Raw genomic sequence first — 18,755 nt, forward strand, 5'->3', positions numbered from 1 at the left:
TCAAATCAGCACAAGAACTTTTGGAGTATTCATTAAATCCATCCAACAAATGATGAAAATTAGAATGGCTTTACCTATTACGACGGGAATTAAAAAAAAACCCTAACTTCATTCAGTTTAGATTAATTCCAGACTAGCAAATTCCTACCAAGAATACTATCTGAGTATGTCGCACCTTCAAAAAGATATTTTTTAAGTAAGCTCCAGCCACAAGCGGTAACACTGACGGTGAATTTTTTTATCAATTAGAAAATTATCGCTTAACTATGATAGCAACAATTTAAAACTATTATGCTAACATAATCTCTATATCGATTGCATGCGAAAACGAGAGTTGCGAATAATGTTAGTAAAACCTGTACGATACAATGTAAGCTAAGAAGATGTTAATATTAGTTAATAGCTTAGGTAAGTTCCAATGCTTTATGCAATATAACACTGTTTGGTACACTCTCTGACTCAGAAAACTATAGTACACGGGCCAAAATCCCAAAAAGCGGCACCACCCAAACCGCCCACAGCAGCGGCAGAACCGAATATTTTTCATTAAACTGAACTTTATGCATAAATCAGCTAGTGAAACAGAATTGTAAATTTTGCGCTTAATCCTTTTAATATTACCATTATAATCCTACTCTACATTCATTGCGTTGCATATTTCATAAAATAACGCCAAGTGCCAGCCAGCCCACGTCGTGCTTTACTGTGGCCACAGAGCGACCCCGACAGGAAGCCAAATTGCAATCGTGAGCCACCATCGTGTACGATAAAAGTAGTTCCACTACACAAAAAGCTAAAGTATCGAAAAATGACATCAGCGGCAGTGGACAAGTGAAAAGTGAAATGACAGTTAAAGCTTCAGCCATTGAACAGTGAAGTAATAACTATGCATCACTGTTCAAAGCAAAACATAGTAAAAAATGTCAAAAAGGACCATTTCGCATAGAACTAAAAAAAAGATTTACATGTCAACACGCCGATAATTTATTAGTTCTATATAGAGGAGGTCGTAAAAAATAATACAAGCAAAAAAGTAAATACTTTTGAACAACAGCTTTATTGGTTTCTCTCATTATCCTATGCATTCGAGTTAAAGTATAGACGCAAATACAATTCAGTAAATCGATAGGAAAACAGACTTTTAAGTAAGGCATGTCATTAATTTGTCTGTAGCAACGTTATTACTCAAAGGAAAATTCAATATAATGTTCAAGGTTTTCCGGGCGCCAACGGAGTTTAAATTAAGTTGCATAAGAACATTTCTTGAAAATATCCGCCACGGCCAAAATTACCCATGGGAATACATTTAAACAAATTAAACTGCATAATTACATTATGAAGCAGACACAGCAGACATAAAAAGTGCCGATTTTGATATTACATTTACTAGGCAATATGCAGATCAACTTATTATTGGGATGTCCTTCCATAATTGCAACCTTCAAAGTCTTAATAACTTTCTATAAGAGCTGTCAAACCTGTCGCAATGTTTGCGGTTTGCAGCAAGTTTTGCTAACCAAACGGAAAATACCAGTAGCTCAAACGAAAGTTACATAATGAATACTTTGAGCAAATTAAATTCACCCTTTTTCGCATATTCTGCGTGGCGCAAATTCCGCTGTATTTTGCTGCCTTGGACGCAGTGCGCATAATCAAGCGAATGAAGAGCACTACTGTTAAGCCAGACCTACCTATACCTATACCTGCCTGCCATTGCTGGGCCAGACAGGGCAAATAAATACACGCTGATGATCGCACCGCGCTGCCGCCGCGCCGTAGCCAGCCGTTTTCGAATGAATTGTTGGTGACGACGGCGACGCGCAGGTGACTAGGATGAGAAATGGGCTGTACCAAAAGAAACATGTGCACTTGCGCAAATCATACGTGAGCGCTTTTCCTGGCCTCGGGAAGCTTTCTGGTAGAGTCCATAACCGATCGAGTGCGCAAGGACATAATCGGACCCGTTGTTCCGTAGCGGAGTGTTTCGTTTCGGTGAGTTTTTTTCTCGCAACATTAGCAATAATGATAATTATAATAGACCGTTGAATTTTTATTAAAAGATGTGGCTTTTCGGTCTCGAGTTTCTTACGAGACGTGAGAACGTAAAATAAAGTTTTCGTAAGAAACTCGAGACCGAAAAGCCACATCTTTTAATAAAAATTCAACGGTCTATTATAATTATCATACAACGAAGGCATAGTTCTTCGAAACGTCAGCTGAACGTAAAATAAAGTTTTCGTAAGAAACTCGAGACCGAAAAGCCACATCTTTTAATTAGCAATAATAGATAATCATAGATCGCAAAGCACCGGGAAATTTTATCGATTATTTTTCTTAAAATGAAATGGTTCCTTTTAGAGAAATTATTTGGGATAATGACATCGCCATCATATGTGGTGGCGTTAACATATTTCGATGATCGAACATTAAAAGTATTAAATGCGCAAATCACGAAAAGGAAGTATAGGATGTAATTGAAAAGCATGCTACTTATATGAAAATAAAAATTTGCATGACCGAAATAGTAACGGTTTTGCACTCTGCGGCAGTATTTTCAGAATGCACGCTGGTACTGCAGCACCGCTGCCCCACCGTGATGGCCCACACCGGTCGACAGCATTATGCTCGGCGCATACTCACGTCACCGAAACAATTTCGCTAAATTAAAATACAAATTTTCCATTATGCTTCATTCGTACAATGTTGAGTTAATTGTTCACTCGTCTCTGCCGAGTCCCTCCAGCCTAGTATTACAAATTATCGGAAGTTTCAATCAACATCTTTTTGTTTCCGAACGGTTGCTTTGTTATCCTTTGTTTGCTGTTACTGTTGCTGCTGTTAGCGATCTTATCTAAAGGGATCGTTGCAGTAAACCGTATAGCTTGAAACACTAATAATAATCATTATTAAGCGTGTAGCGTGTAAAGGTTGACTGACCTATAGCAGACAGAATATGACACTGCATCGTATCGAGAACAACCCTAAAACGATTCCATCGCACATTTATCTCATCAGCAGCGAACTGATAGCGTTGATCATTGGCATTTTATTATCGTTTAATTTTTATTGCGCAATTTACGAGTCACGAAAGACATCTCATTCATTGTTCCCGCAGAGCCCTTAAAGAAAACCACAATTTGCACTGATTGCAGCGATCTAATCTCATCAGTCCTTTGAGCTGTGCTGGAGAGTATGTTTTCGTAGAGTCGTGCCCCGCGCCAAGCCACCCGCACACCTGCTGCAGGAGCAGGACTATGTAGCCACAGCCACCACGCATCTGTCGTTGTCGCCTGTTATGCACTCAAGACCGTTCGCGGCGTTCCAACAGCCACTCGTGAGGTTATGCGAGCAGCCAAGTGAGAAAAAAAGAAGTTCGGAACACATTCTCTTAATTATCCTTGGACCACCAAATCGTGTTCGCTTGAAGGGAGGAAGAATTATAAGGCTTGCCAGGGCCGAGAAAAGGTCAGCAAAGAATCTTCTTAGCATTATTCGGTTCAAAATACAACCAACAGCAGAAGGTAAGGAATTCAAACCTCCGAGCTTCGAAGCGAAATTTATTTGCTGAGAATAAAATTAATTGACAGTTTCATTTTATCTAATTTCGAGTTTACTTAAGGCCTTGCGGAGGCACCGCCAACTTAGCTGAGACCTCAAGGTACGCCTCATTTAAATTCAGTCGTTCATTCTGCGACCGCGGTGTTTGCTTTTCTTCCGACCGTTGCACCACAGCGCTGTCATAGGGCAGAGTATTTCCGGATATTTATAGAGTCAAACAGTTGGTGGATCCCTTTTTTAAAGTGTTGAAACGATCTCTTTGAAACAATCGAACAACACCGCACGAAACACCCGGACGAATGAACGAGTGGAATCAATGGAAAAGAAATCATTAAAGATTTTTTTTTTGTGGAATGTCATCGAAAGGAAACAGCCAAAAAAGCCGTGTACGAAAGAGAAAGATACTGACACACGTACGCCAAGCAAACGGAAGAAAAGATACTAAAAAGGTGTAATAATGGTTTGAAAAATTTAATTTCCAAATTTGAATATGCCACCCAACGCTTCCGAACTGCGCTTTTCTTCTTCGGCGGTTTTGTCTCCCCCCGATTAGCTCACCCATGGGATAACCAATTAAATGTGCAACGTGCCGAACGACTCTCGAGAAGACCACTTTTATCACCCGTACTGAAAGGCCGCACACTTATTTCTGCGGTTACAAATGTGCTTAAATCCGGGGCCACCCACGTGAACCGTTAGCAGTTTGGGAGAAGCATAAAAAATCGTCTGCTTCCTTGTTTTAAACAAGTTTTCTTTTCAATCTTTTGATACAAAATGAGTTTTAAAACCGTAAAGTCATATTTTATTCCATTAAACGGAACTGCACAACATAATATACTAGCATAAAAATTTGAAAGTGTTTCTTGATGAACCTGATCTAAATAAATTAATTCTTTTGGGGAAAACCGTTTTTCAATTTAGCATATTCTTTTATAACAGCAGAACTATAGGAACTGCAAAGTGCAAAATCAAAAATCAAATTAGCCCGCTGCAGTCACGGCGCTGCTGTAAAGTTATCGTGGCATCTAACAAATTTTGAAATTAGATTACTTCATTTCGTATTCAACCCGTGAAATCGGCATCCCAGCAAAACAAGAAAACCTGACAATAAAAGGTAAATAACACAACGCTTCGAAACGGGAGCCACGAAAATAAGAAATTATTCCACTCGATTTCGCTTCCCAGAATTCGACCGAAAATTCCTAGACAATGCCATTGTTTCGTGCTCACGACCAGTCCGACCATCCGCAAATGCCCTTTCCTTGTTTCAATGTCCACAAACTTCGCCAGCCCCAGCCCAGCACCTTTCGACGCGCCAATCGACCCGCGCCAATCCAGATAGTTCACACCGATTGTGTGAAACCGGCAATAATATGTATAAATCGCATTTGTAATCTCGACAACAGGAACTGACGAGCTCGCATGCATGCATAGGGCAAACCAGACCAAAAGCTTCTTTCCGTTTAGCCACTAGCCACTGAATGAGGAGTCCAAATCCAATACCGTATCAATATTAAAATCGCAAAAAACTACCTTGTGAACCTTAAACACCAAAACGACCAGCTATGTAACCAGCTGTGAAAAGGGATCGCAAAATGCCAGCATCCGAATCTAAAGGAAAAAGTGAGAAGAAATTAAATTTGAATATTTTATGAAAAACAATCGTACCACCTAAATCGGGTCTCCCAGAACAGTTGAAGTGTTGGAACTTGAAAAAACAAAGAAGCGAAATTTTTTTCCGAGCAGGGATCATAGGCAAACGAACAAACAAACGAACGAAGGAAAAAATACGTGGGATGAAGCTTCTCCTTTTTGCACTTTTCGTTTTACAGCCTATGGCAATTGGTCTGCGCTCCGGAAAACGAGTTGATCCCGCGGATTACCACCGGGATCAAGAATAAGACATTCTGGACGGTTTTCATTGTACTAACCAAGGTTGTCCCAAGATTTAATATGATAACTAGGGTGGTGCTGAACTCGTGAAATGTGAGCTGGGCGCTCCATTCAACCCGTACACAGTTGTAGCTGTACTATCGGAATCAGCGTCGATTTTTATTTATGAATGGACTGGTCATTGATTTTCTTCATGTTCTGCAGCATTTCCATCCGTAACTGCAGTCAGCGAATTCCAACAGCCAACAGCGGGAGTGTGCTTGTTAGCAGAACATCACTGCAGAAACGAAGAGAAAAATTACGTTGATGATTTTCCTGCAATGATAAAGGCTCTTCGAAGTTCGGGTCGTCGTTTGCCTCAACAAACCAACAGCAAAATGATGATGAAACGACGAGACGGCCGTCATCCGTCGCTAAAGGCGTCGTCGTCGTCGTCGTCGTCTCCGTCGTCGTCAGCGGCTGTGGAGCACCTGGCCGAAGGTGGTGCGGTGTGTTACCAGGTGCTTCGGGAAGCTTCCTTTTCCTCGCGCGATTTTTTATCTACTGAAGATGCGTGAAATCATGCGGCAATAAATTACTATTCCGTGGCCAGTTAGCTCACTCCGATCGGAGAACCGGTCATGTTTGGGCGCTATATGGCAATCGTCTTGGGAATTTATACCACTGAAACTGTCCGATTTGGGATCTTAAGCTGACATCAGACAGTTAAAGCGAATAAATAATAGATAGCCGATAGTTTACCGCACGTGAACCCGCATCGCACCGGAATGCTATGCACTTCTAGTATAAAACTATCATTTACGAAAAATTGTAAAAAAAACTAGAGGTTGTGTTAACTACTTTTCGAAGTAATTTTACTTCTTTTTACCGGTAAAATTTTGCTATATTGTGTTAAACACCAAATTTTCTATCTCAAAGTTTGTTTAAGTTATCATAAATTATTGTGAATGTGCGCGAAAATTTACAAAAAAAAATAAATTTGATCTGTTTGTATATTTTCATCGCATAAACCAAATTGACGTATAACATCTGCCCTAAAGCATAAAATTGAGCAAACTAAACAGCTACTTTGATCTATTTCCCATTACTAGTGCTTGTCACCTGACGAAAATTGAGCCCACTATCGTTTGTTTTGCCTGCTGACACTGTTCGCCTATATTTATTATAGATAACAGCATAGCCTCCCCGAAAAAAAACCGAACCGGCACAATATAAAGCAAATCACGGCGAACGGGTTGAGAAATTGATTGCTTTCCTCTGTCCTGACGTAGGGTTTGTTTGAACCGAACCGACCGATTTACCGCCCTATGACGGAAGTATAACGCACATCAAGACGAGGTCTCGCGACGATTGTCAATAGGTGATAAGAAGTCACCTCAACAACGAACCGATGCTATCTCGGTGAAGCATGTCCTAATATTATTATAATAAACGGTAATTGGATTTCAACGGAACACACTTGGATAGATCGGTATCGTGTGGGTAGTTTTGGCCGGATTGACATTTTCGCTTGCCGCTGGTGACAGCCCTAAATATATCAAAATAATAAGTTAATGGCTTATCTGACATCACGTACTTTCGGTTGATCAATCATGCCACTTTCCCTCAACAAAAGCAATTTGGAGCATCTGTCAACAAACGTTGACTTTTCAAAGAAAAATGAAAAAAACACCCACGCAGCGTGATGTAATCCTATGATAACGTGAATAGTCTCTAACAGTCATAGATGTTATGAAATTGTCCACGAAAACAAAAACTAAAAACGCGCATAGCCGTAAATCGGGGCAATTATACGCGCGGTTGACAGCAGCCTGAACGCATGTGACGAGGAAATTCTAGCTTATTACTGTTCTTAGCCAGAGTTCAGGGGGTTGCATACAAAGCCGATTTACGGCATAAACCCTAAAAGTATTTTCAACCCACAGCATGAGAAGCGTTGTTCTGTGGTAACTTTTCTAATTGTTTTATGACTCCAAGACAAAAACAATACATACATCGAACTAATATTCCTGTGGGGATTAATTTCTACAATAGCTGTTGTTTCACACCTTCACACCACCATCACTAACCTTTGTTATTATGGATTTTTGGTGGAATTTAAAGTGGATTTCAGTTTCAGTAATAGTTAATGCAAAAAGCGAACTGAAACCCGATACTAGTAATCAGCTTATGGCGACTTTCTTCTGAGCTCAAAAACGGCCAAAGGGATACTTAGTAGGAAAATAAAATCGATGCGACCGAAACAAGTCAAAACATAGCTACAAGGAACATTATAACATAGATTACATCGATCAGATTCGGTGTACGTACGTGCAGCCGGCCAATCACACACGACACCGGCAACCGGGCCGGGACTTCCAAGCACCCCCCTCATCAAAGCACTAGTCGTTTGAGTAATGGATAATTTTGTTCGTTAGGAAGGGTTTAATTTACATCTTGTTATTCATTTATTTTAGCTACACTCCCCAATCGTTCGCTAACGAATTGATTTAGCCGATAGTATAATAGAGCATGCTGAAAAAAAGGCCGGACGTTGTGTTAAGGACAATAAAGGACATTGATGGCCATGGAGAAATTTCATGCTGATAAGCAATCTAACAAGAAACTCGAAACTCACGACAAAGTGTTGTACAGAATAATGTCCTTCCTGCTGCCGCAAAGCAAAGAATAGTAACTGCCACAGCAAATGAGAAAGCACAGTTAAATTTGCCGTCGAGCATTCTACAAATACATTTTCAGCATTTCAACTTACACGTGTAATCCTTCAGTGTTTACTTTTTTTCGGAACCGTACAAAACTCCTACACGTACGGAGTACAATCAAGTTAGACACCGGGGATCAAATGCAGTTTAACGTCGACGACTGCTAAACAGCGAGCGTAGCCTGTTCTAGAAGGAAAATGCCCACAAAAATGTTACTTTTTCCGGTTTTACATTTGCTATCACTGACACCAAATCGAGTACCTACAAGACGGAATGTGGTTGGAAAAAATATTCAAAATTGATTCATGTGCTCCGGTCCTAAAAGAAAGTTGGCACCGTTGATTGAGAAAAACAAAAATGATTTGATTCACACGTTATGCATAGAAGGAGATGGAAAAGAAGTTAACCTGGGAATGCCTACAAACGATAACAGCTGAAGAATAATAGTGCCGCCAGAAAGGGCCGACTCCCAGAAGAACTCTACAAAAATAACCAAGAATCGCTAGGAACGGTACTTCATTAGATAATTTAAAAAATTTGGGGGGAGGAGAAACTACCGGAGGAGCGAATGGAAGGTGGTTTGTCCCACCTGTAAAAAGGGTGATCGGGTTGATTGCTGTAATTACCGAGGCATTAATTTGACAAACACCGCTTAAGGGCTCTCCTAGATTTAATTACGTCATCTATCCCCAATAGTAAAAGAATTTGAAGGGCTTTATCAAGTAAGCCTAATGGGGGCCCGTTCTACAACGGATCAAATCTTCCCTCTCCGACAATTCCTCCAGAAATGTCGGGAGTACAACGTGCCTACGCATCCTTTACTTACACACTTATAATACTTTTTGTGATATCAACTAATTAACTGTTTTCCAACAAGCGTGCTAGTAAGGTCTTATTTTCGTGGATTTCAGTGCGTGGACGATACAATCGAGCGAGAACAGCTACGGCAGATAATGCACGAGAACGGTTTTCCAGACAAACTTACGCGGCCGATCAAAACTGCTCTGAAGTAAGTGATGTGCTACTCTCACTCTCGCCTTCGCGACTGCTTGCCTTCGCAAGCGACACCGACATCGGTACTAGAAACCTTGGGACCGAACGGCGGGGGCATACTCTGCCAGACGAAACACGGAGGCTAGGAGGATTGGATTACAAACAGGGTTGCCATATGCGCAGATTATTCTGTGTTTAACAGATATTTGAAAGAAATCGCCTGTACAGAATCTGTATGCATAGAATACAGATTTTCGCCAAATTACACAGATTAAACAGATTTTTGAGCTTTTACATGAGAGACGGAAATAGTCAGCAAAATGACTCTCTATCTCTTTCACTCTCATTGTTTTGCATTGGACAGATTTTTGCGCAGATATTTTTCCTCGCCGTACAGATTGTCAGATTTTTCCAACAAAAAACACAGAATTATATGTGGCATCCCTGATTACAAATCAATCCGTCGGAAACTAACTATGTGGTAGAAAGAGGCTCCAGACAAAACGTTCGCCTCCCACGGACAGTGACTATTGATGGCAATGAACTGGAAGGCCATACATTTGGGATCTCTAGTCACCGCCGACAATAATATTTACTTTGCTTTTTCGACGACAATCCGCTCATCAAATCCGTACCGAATTCGGGAGACGTCTCCACGCTTCTCGGTCTTGGGCTGTCGCTCTCCAGTCGTCCCTAACACCCGCTGCTCTAGTACCCACCTCAACAGCGCTCATCCAACTGGTACGGGGTTTACCTCAAAATCGTCGCTAAATATTGTTTTCGCTGATCTCTCATCCAGCATCCTTGCTACGTGGCCAGCCCATTGCAGTTTGCCGTGTTTTAGTCGCCTCACAATATCCGCATGTTTGTATACTTGGTATATTTCATGATTCATGCGACAGCGTCACACTCCTTCGTCTAATATGGAGCCAAGAATTGATCGCAGGATCTCACGCTAAAAAACGCCAAGAGCTCGTCGGTCGCTCTCTTCCAACGTCCACGCTACGTGGCCGTAGAGTACCACCGGAAGAATTAGCGTCTTATAGAGCGCGAGTTTTGTACGGAGTTGCAGGCTACAAGACCTCAGCTGGCTACGTAATCCGTAGAAAGCCCTGTTGGCAGCAGCTGTCCGCCAATTTATCTCACAACTCACGTCGTTGCCACATGTCGCTAACGTACCAAGGTGAACAAATTCATCGACCACTTCAAAAGTATATCCAGCTATCACCACCGCACTTCCAACAGACTAGCACGCTCTCTAGCAGCCACCATATCCTTTTTAGGTAGAATTTACGATAAGCGTATCCTCGCAGCTTTCACCTTAAGGAGCGTGTACACTTTTTCCACAGCGCTACGGTTAACACCGATGATATCGATGTCATCCGCAAGCCCTTGGAAATATATGAGATTTCATGATGATGAAGATGCTGCTTCTCTGCACGCCTGCCCTTCGAATAGCACCTTCCAATGCAACGCTGAACAGCAAATTCAAACCACCTAACGTCACAAACGAATCCGATGTCTCACCCGCTATTCTGACGCTTGATTTTGAACCATCAAGAGTAATACGTATCAGCCTAACCAGTTTTGTTGGAAAACCATGTTCAAGCATAATCTACCACAGCTCATTTCGTTACTGAATCGTTACATTCGTCACTGAATCGTACGCCGCTTTGAAATCTATAAACAAATGGTGCGTCTGCAAGTGAAATATATCACGGAATTGTCGCAAAGTGAACATTTGGTCCGTCGTGGAGCGTCCCTCTCAAAAACCCCACTTGTATTCGCCACCATAGGTTTCCTGCAATGGCCTCAGTCTGAGAAACAGGCTACGAGAGAGAATTGTGTATGCAGAATTGATGAAAGTTATGCCTCGAAAATTGCTGCATGCGAGTCGATGGACTGTTTTGTAAATAGGGCATATGAGACCATCCAACCAATCCGTAGGTAGTTTCTCCACCGACAATAATTCGGTAATGATTTCAAAGAATGAGTAAGGAATTAAACGACGTCAGAGTCGGCGTTACAGCGCACGAGGCCCTGTGCAGATTAAGGAGTGAGGCTTTTTTGTATATTTTGATTGAAGCAGAGGAGCGTTTGGTGCGAAAAATGTTAGACTGAATACTGGGCAAGTTTCGATCTGCGGCAAAAAATATATTGGGTTTAGTTTGTACGATTAGTACTCGAGTGCTTTATGCATTTAAACTATACCACACCCATGTATTAATTAGTCTCAGATCTAGTTTTGTCCCTACTAGTCCAAGCATTCCATCTTTCGCACACATACACTGCTTGGACTGGTAGGGACAAAACTATATGAAGTGAGAAGGAAACTTCCGAAGAAGTTATGCCTAGATAGAACAAGAGCCCCGCCATTGCAGAGTAGATGCCCTGACCTTTCAAGTTCAGAGTTACACAAGCGGCAGGTGTCGGTGTCATCCAATAGCCTTTAAATGATAAAAAGCGGGACTGTGTCCAGTTAGAAGTTCTCTGATTGTGCGCAGTTCACTGTTTAACTGTTTAACAACCCTGTATTTGATTCCAACCAGATGCATTCTTAACAGCGTAATCTAGGTGTGGAGCCCAGTTAAATTTATATCCAGAATTATTGCGAGGAGCTTGACTACATTACTGAAGCTCAGCCTGACAGTAAGACATCAGTATAGGGGGTACATAGTAACATAGTAACAATATGTTTTCTTCGCCTAGTGAATGGTATAACGACTATTTTTGTGGGGTTTATATTAAGCCATTCTTATAAACATCATAACATGGTGATGTTTATAGCTCCCAGTTTCACTGCGTTAGACTTTCCTTTGACGATAAGTACTATGTTGGCGGCAAAAGCAATAATCTCATAACCAAGCTACGATAACTTGTGAAGGAATGCGTTGTGACCAAAGCAAGGAACAGAGAATGTGGACTGCATGTGGACTTCTTTTCATCGCCAAAATATTGACCGGCGTCTCTGCCGATGATGCTGTGATTTCTCTGCTAGAAAGCATTGCTTTAATTTAGCTCATTATAGCGTGCTCACTTCCATTTTGAAAGAGAGCCACACTACAGCCGTAATACTTAAAGCGAAGGGCGTGTTATCAAAAGCGCCTTCAATATCAAGGAAGACAAGGATATTTGAGCGGTTTCTCAATTAACGTCACTACGCATACGTCACTACGTGTTGGTATGCATGTTGATTTCAACGCAACGGAGAGTTTTAAAAACTCATTGCGGATATAGTTATCCGTGATTTTCTCCATCAACTTGAGAGGCGTTGATGTCAGACTTATTGGTCTGAAAGACTTATGCATGATTTTCTTTTTCTTATCTGCCTTAGGTATGCCTTTAGGTATCTGCCTACTTTCCCACAATTCTCCGAAATGTGTCCCAAAGTGAAATAAAGAAAAAGCGTAGAATACCATTCTGATCTGAAGATTTCATTGGTTCAAAAGAGCCAAGTACCCATTTGATTGAAGGCTCCGTAAAAAGTCGACTGCAAGCAGAGTCGAGTCGTTTGACACATTATCTAACGACACTTTCTAAAACAGCGAAGCCTAATTCCATCGATTTATTCTTAACACTTTACACTTTGAATTTAAATAAAATAGGAAAGGATACAATGGAAATCATACAAATTTTTCTGAACAGACAATTGCGTTTCATATAGTCAGGGATTGTCCACTAGAATTTTTAAAATTTTTCTCTAGTCATCGCCAAGCGCGAGGCTGCCCTGAAGCGCGAGGCTCCGTGCGACCGCACGGGTTTGCCGGGTTAAACGCCGGCTCTGACGCATTTAACCAGAAAATCGTGCCTACTTGTCCTCTCCTCAAGACGCTTCAATCAAGGAGCATACGCCACCACACGAAGCTGACGATGTACAATATACTAATTTTGCAGGTAGTCCTCTACGGGCTTGAGAGTGTAACTTTGTCTGCGGAAGACATTCGTGCATTTGCCGTACCTTACATTCCAGGTGTTGCAGACTGTTTTATCGCAGTTCAAACGAAAGCGGAGAGTGGCGCAGGCGTATGAACCATGAGCTTGATTAACTTTATTCCAAAAAGTACAATTAATTTAACTAACAGTAACCTATTCAAACACTTTTTTGACTGCGTTTTTGGGAAATTCAAACCATATGGACTCCTTCTTCACAAGTCACAACGGAATACTTTATCCGTAATTATTGCCATACATACAAATATCCTTTAGTTAAACTGTTCTAAAAAATAAGTCTCATAAGTGTTCCTTGCGAAAGTTTTGAGCAATATTATTAAAAGGAAAATTTATTCAATGCTGTCCAAATACTTTTTTTGACGAACTGTAAGTACCTACTAAAACGAAATAATCTATTTCGCTCAGTTTGAGTTAATGTTACGCAGTAACGAATCAAGCCGGGTGCTCTAATGTGATCTATATAATGCAACAGTTATATACATTTTGCACTGCTAACGCAATCTTAAAAGATAATTCCAGCCCCTCCTTACGGCGGAGGAAAGAGTTGGCTATCGTCGATCGTAAACAAATCAGAGTATAGAGATGGAAAATAGTCCTACGGCAGTGGATGGTGAAACAAATTTACAGATGCGTGTATTACGCATGCGATCCGCAGATCATGTTCCAGATTATCCGATTGTACAATGTTTTTCAATTTTCAGCAGAAACAATCCGTTTTACTAAACCCGCTAATTATACAATGGTTTTCAATTTTTAGCAGAAACTATCCGCTTTAACAGATGTTCAAAGCAATCAAGTGTCACGGTTAAGTTGCGTTTCGCATAGAGCATGTTTATGATCTGAATTGGTGCGATTAATTAGTTAGTTAGTCCGGGATACATCGAAAGTTGGTCGATAGATCATACCGTTATTGTTTTGAGATGATAAAAATGGCTTATAAATGGAAAGCATCGCCTGCGAGAGGAAATTGCTTGAAATTCAGAGTTGCTGCCCAAACGAATCAACCACGCCTAATGATTACATGTTTGGCACAATGACAAACAAGTCTATAAGAAATGATTAAGTTTATTTGATGCAAATGATATATGACAAAGGTGTCCTCATAAATAGGGTTGGAAAATATTGAAGACTTATTTCCAACCTTTCGAAATAAGTTGCTCACTTCTTGAATCATAGCGCCCAAATTTATCAGGACAAGAAATTCGAACCGGTTATTGAAAAGTTCTACGCACACCGACTTACGACTCCGTCACCTCCAAAAATATGACCATACCAAGTACCTATTTCAAGCATAACATCCTATATCTGTACACCAGAAGAGTACCGCAACAGATCCTACGGGAACGAGACGAAAAAACTTAACGAGGGCTTGCAAGTACTGTCCTTCTTTGAACTGCATTTTGTAGTTAACCATGCGGAAGAAGATCTAGAAAGTGCGGAATATTCAAGGCACTGATAGGCAGACAGTCATGGACTGAGTACATCACATTAACACAGGTGATGCAAGTGGAATCCTATCGGACATCACCAAATAGTGGAGGTCAGAGCGCTTTATTTATATTACAGGCAAATCAAATAAAAATAATAAACAAGTGTTTAAATAAGTTGACGCAACGTACCATCTAACAACCAATCTTTGATGCGTAAAATTCGATATTCGTCCGGTTCGGAAGTATTGAAATATTGATATTAAATGCATAACAGAGAATAAAATCAGATTACCAAACAGAATACGCATCGAGACATTAATTGGGTAAAACTCATAACCATTAACAACGTCTTTAGAACTTTTCCAACCAAGCCAAAAAAAATTTAACATCTCAAATTATTCTCTAATACCTAGAAACAATCTAAATGAGAAAATCCTATTTTTACATAAAATTCTCTAGCGAATGATCCGCATAAAATGGTAACCAAGTTGAACTTTATCATTCATTTGACTTCAAAACATGTTTGTGATGGGTACGATAATACCAATCTCAAAACGGCAGAAAATTATTTACATAAGTGTACTCCCGCCGCAATCCCGTTCCCGCTCCCATAAGGCGGTGACACTCTGCTAGAGGAAAATGGATAATATTTGTCAAATACTAATGCCTTCTTCTTGAGCAATATGTATTCGCACCATTCATGTTCAACAAATTCGTCGGCCATTTCAACTTGCATCCACTCACCGAAGCCAGTATCGATTTTTATCCACCCATCCGCCGGTGTTGAACCGGATTTGCGGCGAAAATAACCGCAATACACCGTAAGGAGAGTGCGTATCCCAAATGAATCATGATGATGATGCTGTGTGTGATAAATTAATGGAACGGTAGAGCGGGCAGTGAGTGGTTTAATACAGTTTCTTCTATTTTGCAACACGTTTTATCTTGTGCGGCCTAATGAAAGCTGTAGAACGACGTTCGGAAAGACATCATGAAACTGAAGAGAGAAGAGGCTGTGTGTGTAGAAGCCGGAATTAACTTGCCCAGTCACTTTAATTCCCATCATCAGTATCGTTCCTCAACCACTTTGATTAAAGGAAAACGGATCAGGCCATTTCCCTCCGGCATTCGTGTTCGCAGCGCGAATCCGTGCACTGCATACAAAATCGAAATTCTATGAGCACTTTTTTCCGATGACCGTAAAGACGCGAAGAATTCAACACGTTGTGCGTCGTTCAACAGGATAATAATGGCGACCGAGTTACGCTTTGCAGTTGTGTAACTATCACTTGCGGTGTTTGCAAAAAGTTGAATTGAGTTTAGATGTTGGATCATTTCAGAAACCATTTTGGTAAAGAAATTTGGTTTTAAGGCGTAGTAAAATTTGGGAACCATTTGGCAGGTAAAATGCGTTACAAATTGAATCTTTATACCTTGCCAATGATTTTTTCATGACTTTCACTCTTGAAAAAACCATTAGAAAATTATTTATTTTGCCAAACAATATAATGAAATGGTGAACCTACTTGTCATTTATATGGTATCCAGGGGCAAGTGGGAATACACAGAGCACGAGAGCACGTAACTCGCTTCAATCTCAATTTCTTCAACTGAAGCTTTCTAGTAATAAAACCTACAACTACAACGCATACATTTAAATTATAGGCTATAAACGAACATTGAAAATTAACGTAATTTTCAATTTGCGTTGTAAGTTGGACGTTTTGATCGCAGGCATTAGTAAAAGTACATATTTTTCTGATAGTACGTAAACGTAATTAATTACACACGAAAAATGGTTATACAATTTGAGAATCTGTATCAAATACATATATGCATTTCGATCTACTCCGTTAGTGGCCAGAACCATGTCCTGCTATGTTGTAGCTACAAGCTATATGCTTATTTTTACGGTGAAAGGAGACGGCGAAGCACTTTGAGATGCTGACGGTAAGCATGTTACTCGAGCATCAATTTTCAGATTTGTCCGCAAAGCGGTGCAGTTCAATATGTATAGTCGGAGTGCGTTTCAATTACCTTGAAGATTTTTTCGTCGTCAGCATAAAAAGACCGACAATCAGGTGGCAAGAGAGCTAACAGTTCACTCATAAAAAGAGAAAAAAATCAGTGGTCCAAGGTTGCTCCCCTGTGGTACACCATAGATGTTGCTGAACGCGTTAGAAAACTCGGACTTGATTTTCACACTCAGCTCACGGTGTATTATTAGCGCTGAGTGTAGCCACTTTCATTTATTTCAATACATTAACAAACTAAACTAAACCAAACAATATTTCAAAAAGCGTTCAATCTTTAAGATCTTTCTTTCGCTAAAAAGCGCGACGTAATGCGTTTATAGCTCTTGAACCACTACCGCTGGACGAAATAGGAATCATTTGCCTTTTACTTATGAAAAAATTACATCTAAATGCTTTTGGTTTGACACCACGTCAATTGTTCCAATGATCCAAGAATACGCTTTCAGCGTATCTTCGCTTCCCACATTTCTCATCTGTCAAATGTGGATTGCCATACTGCACATTTCTTCATATATAACGGATTTTTTCACACGGGATGACAAAGGAAAAGTACGATCAGTATAGTGGCATTAATTAATTAAGTACACACCATCATACATGGCCTTCACATTTACGTGCTGTACTATTGAATAGATGCTAGTTTTGAATTGTGCATTGGGCAGATGTTATATGCGGAATTTTCCACATGCGTAATTTGTATTCCAGGCAGAAATTGTTGTATTTATGCATCCGCAGCGAATATTTTTTTACAGTTTAACAACAGAGTCGAAATAATACTTACAAGAGGTGAATAAAATGCTGAACTATCTACGCCGATGCTTGGGTACGGGTTTTGCTCGGTTGAGGGATAAGGTGTACCGTAGACCCCAACACTGCCAGTCGGTATTCGGGAGTAACTGGACAGCGCTAGCCTCGCTGAATCATATTGGCAGGAGCATACGGTTTGTCCTGATACAGGATCGGTCATAATGGGTCTGCCATTTTCACAGCAGGAAGTTGCCGGTGGCGCATTGTTTGAGGTTTGTGAGACAGCCCCGGGGCTTAAGGCACCTGATGGCGCGCCTGTTGCCGACCCTCCCGGGCTCAGTGACGGAGCGTTTGTGGCCGAGATAGGCGATTGTGAACTGGCTGTTGTCGTCTGTCCACCACCAACCAACAACTGAAAAGAAGAGAGAAAGTGTTTTAATAAACAGTTTAGCATCACGATTGTAGCCCGTTCACGAGCGAACCCACAGTTTCAAATTAAATAATTTATCGTCTTCATGTCCACGAATCACATTATGCCACTTGTTAAGCCCGCCTTCGTGATCCCGCGCTTGCCATTTCTTCACTACTCTGCTCATTGAGCCGTAACAATCATTTCAAGTGTTAATATATCCTCAAATATTGTCTTTTCATCTTTCAACACCACCATAATAGTCGTCATCGTCATCATCATCCCAAGCATTGACAAGTTGGCTCCACTCATCCAAATTACTATCGAACCTTCTCTATTCCCCCAAAACACCGAATAAACGAGGAAAAAACAAAAGAAAGAAAAAAAAGCAACTGACAACCGCCGCAACAGGCTAAATAAATAATGAATCTAATGGTCGATTTTTTGAAGAGTCAACCGGCATCTCCGGGGTTTGACCTTCTTGGACTCCCGTGCCTGTCCGCCACCTTCCCCGTAATCTCAGATACAAACACTGCGCGCACCGAAGAGACTCGGTGTTCATTATTTACGTTTCTTCTTCTATCCCCCGGAAAAAGCGGTCGATGGATACAATCGACAAACCCGAAAAAATGGGCAAGAACGAGTGAGTGGGACAGAGACTTGAAAGGCAATGACAGCAAACCGACAGCCATGGGACAACCGAAGCAGAACGTTCCCCCTTCTCGGTTCTCGGCAGAGATGACAATGTACAAAGGTATCAAATTACCCGATGATAGAACGTATAGTCAATTTGATTTTAATATTTGTCATATAATATGTTAATTTACAGTTAAATGAGATTAAAGGATTTTCGATTTGACGATTAGTAAGATGAGCGTACGGGCACTGTGACTGAAAAATGCCGTAACTCTCTGTCATAACAGCCACACAAGCTCCGAGGGGCAAGCATTGATATATGCCTCCTACCTAATTTTTAAGCAGCTGATAAAGCTACTTATGTATCGCATAATATGAAAATCACGACCAACAACAAGCT

General features: G+C 40.8%; 1 protein-coding gene across 1 annotated transcript in view; it reads right to left on the reverse strand.

Annotated features, from left to right (window-relative positions):
* LOC128736021 (homeobox protein araucan) overlaps positions 1-17,906 on the reverse strand; it is a 68,636-nt gene extending 50,730 nt beyond the window's left edge. Inside the window, exons 1-2 of the mRNA XM_053830505.1 lie at positions 17,793-17,906; positions 17,345-17,722 (exon numbers count right to left, since the gene is read on the reverse strand). Coding sequence (XP_053686480.1) covers positions 17,345-17,722; positions 17,793-17,906 — 492 coding nt within the window. The remainder of the gene's footprint in view (positions 1-17,344; positions 17,723-17,792) is intronic.
* Positions 17,907-18,755: the final 849 nt, after the last annotated feature.

Source organism: Sabethes cyaneus, chromosome 2, assembly GCF_943734655.1.
Source record: "Sabethes cyaneus chromosome 2, idSabCyanKW18_F2, whole genome shotgun sequence".
In the NCBI taxonomy this organism is placed as follows: Eukaryota; Metazoa; Arthropoda; class Insecta; order Diptera; family Culicidae; genus Sabethes; species Sabethes cyaneus.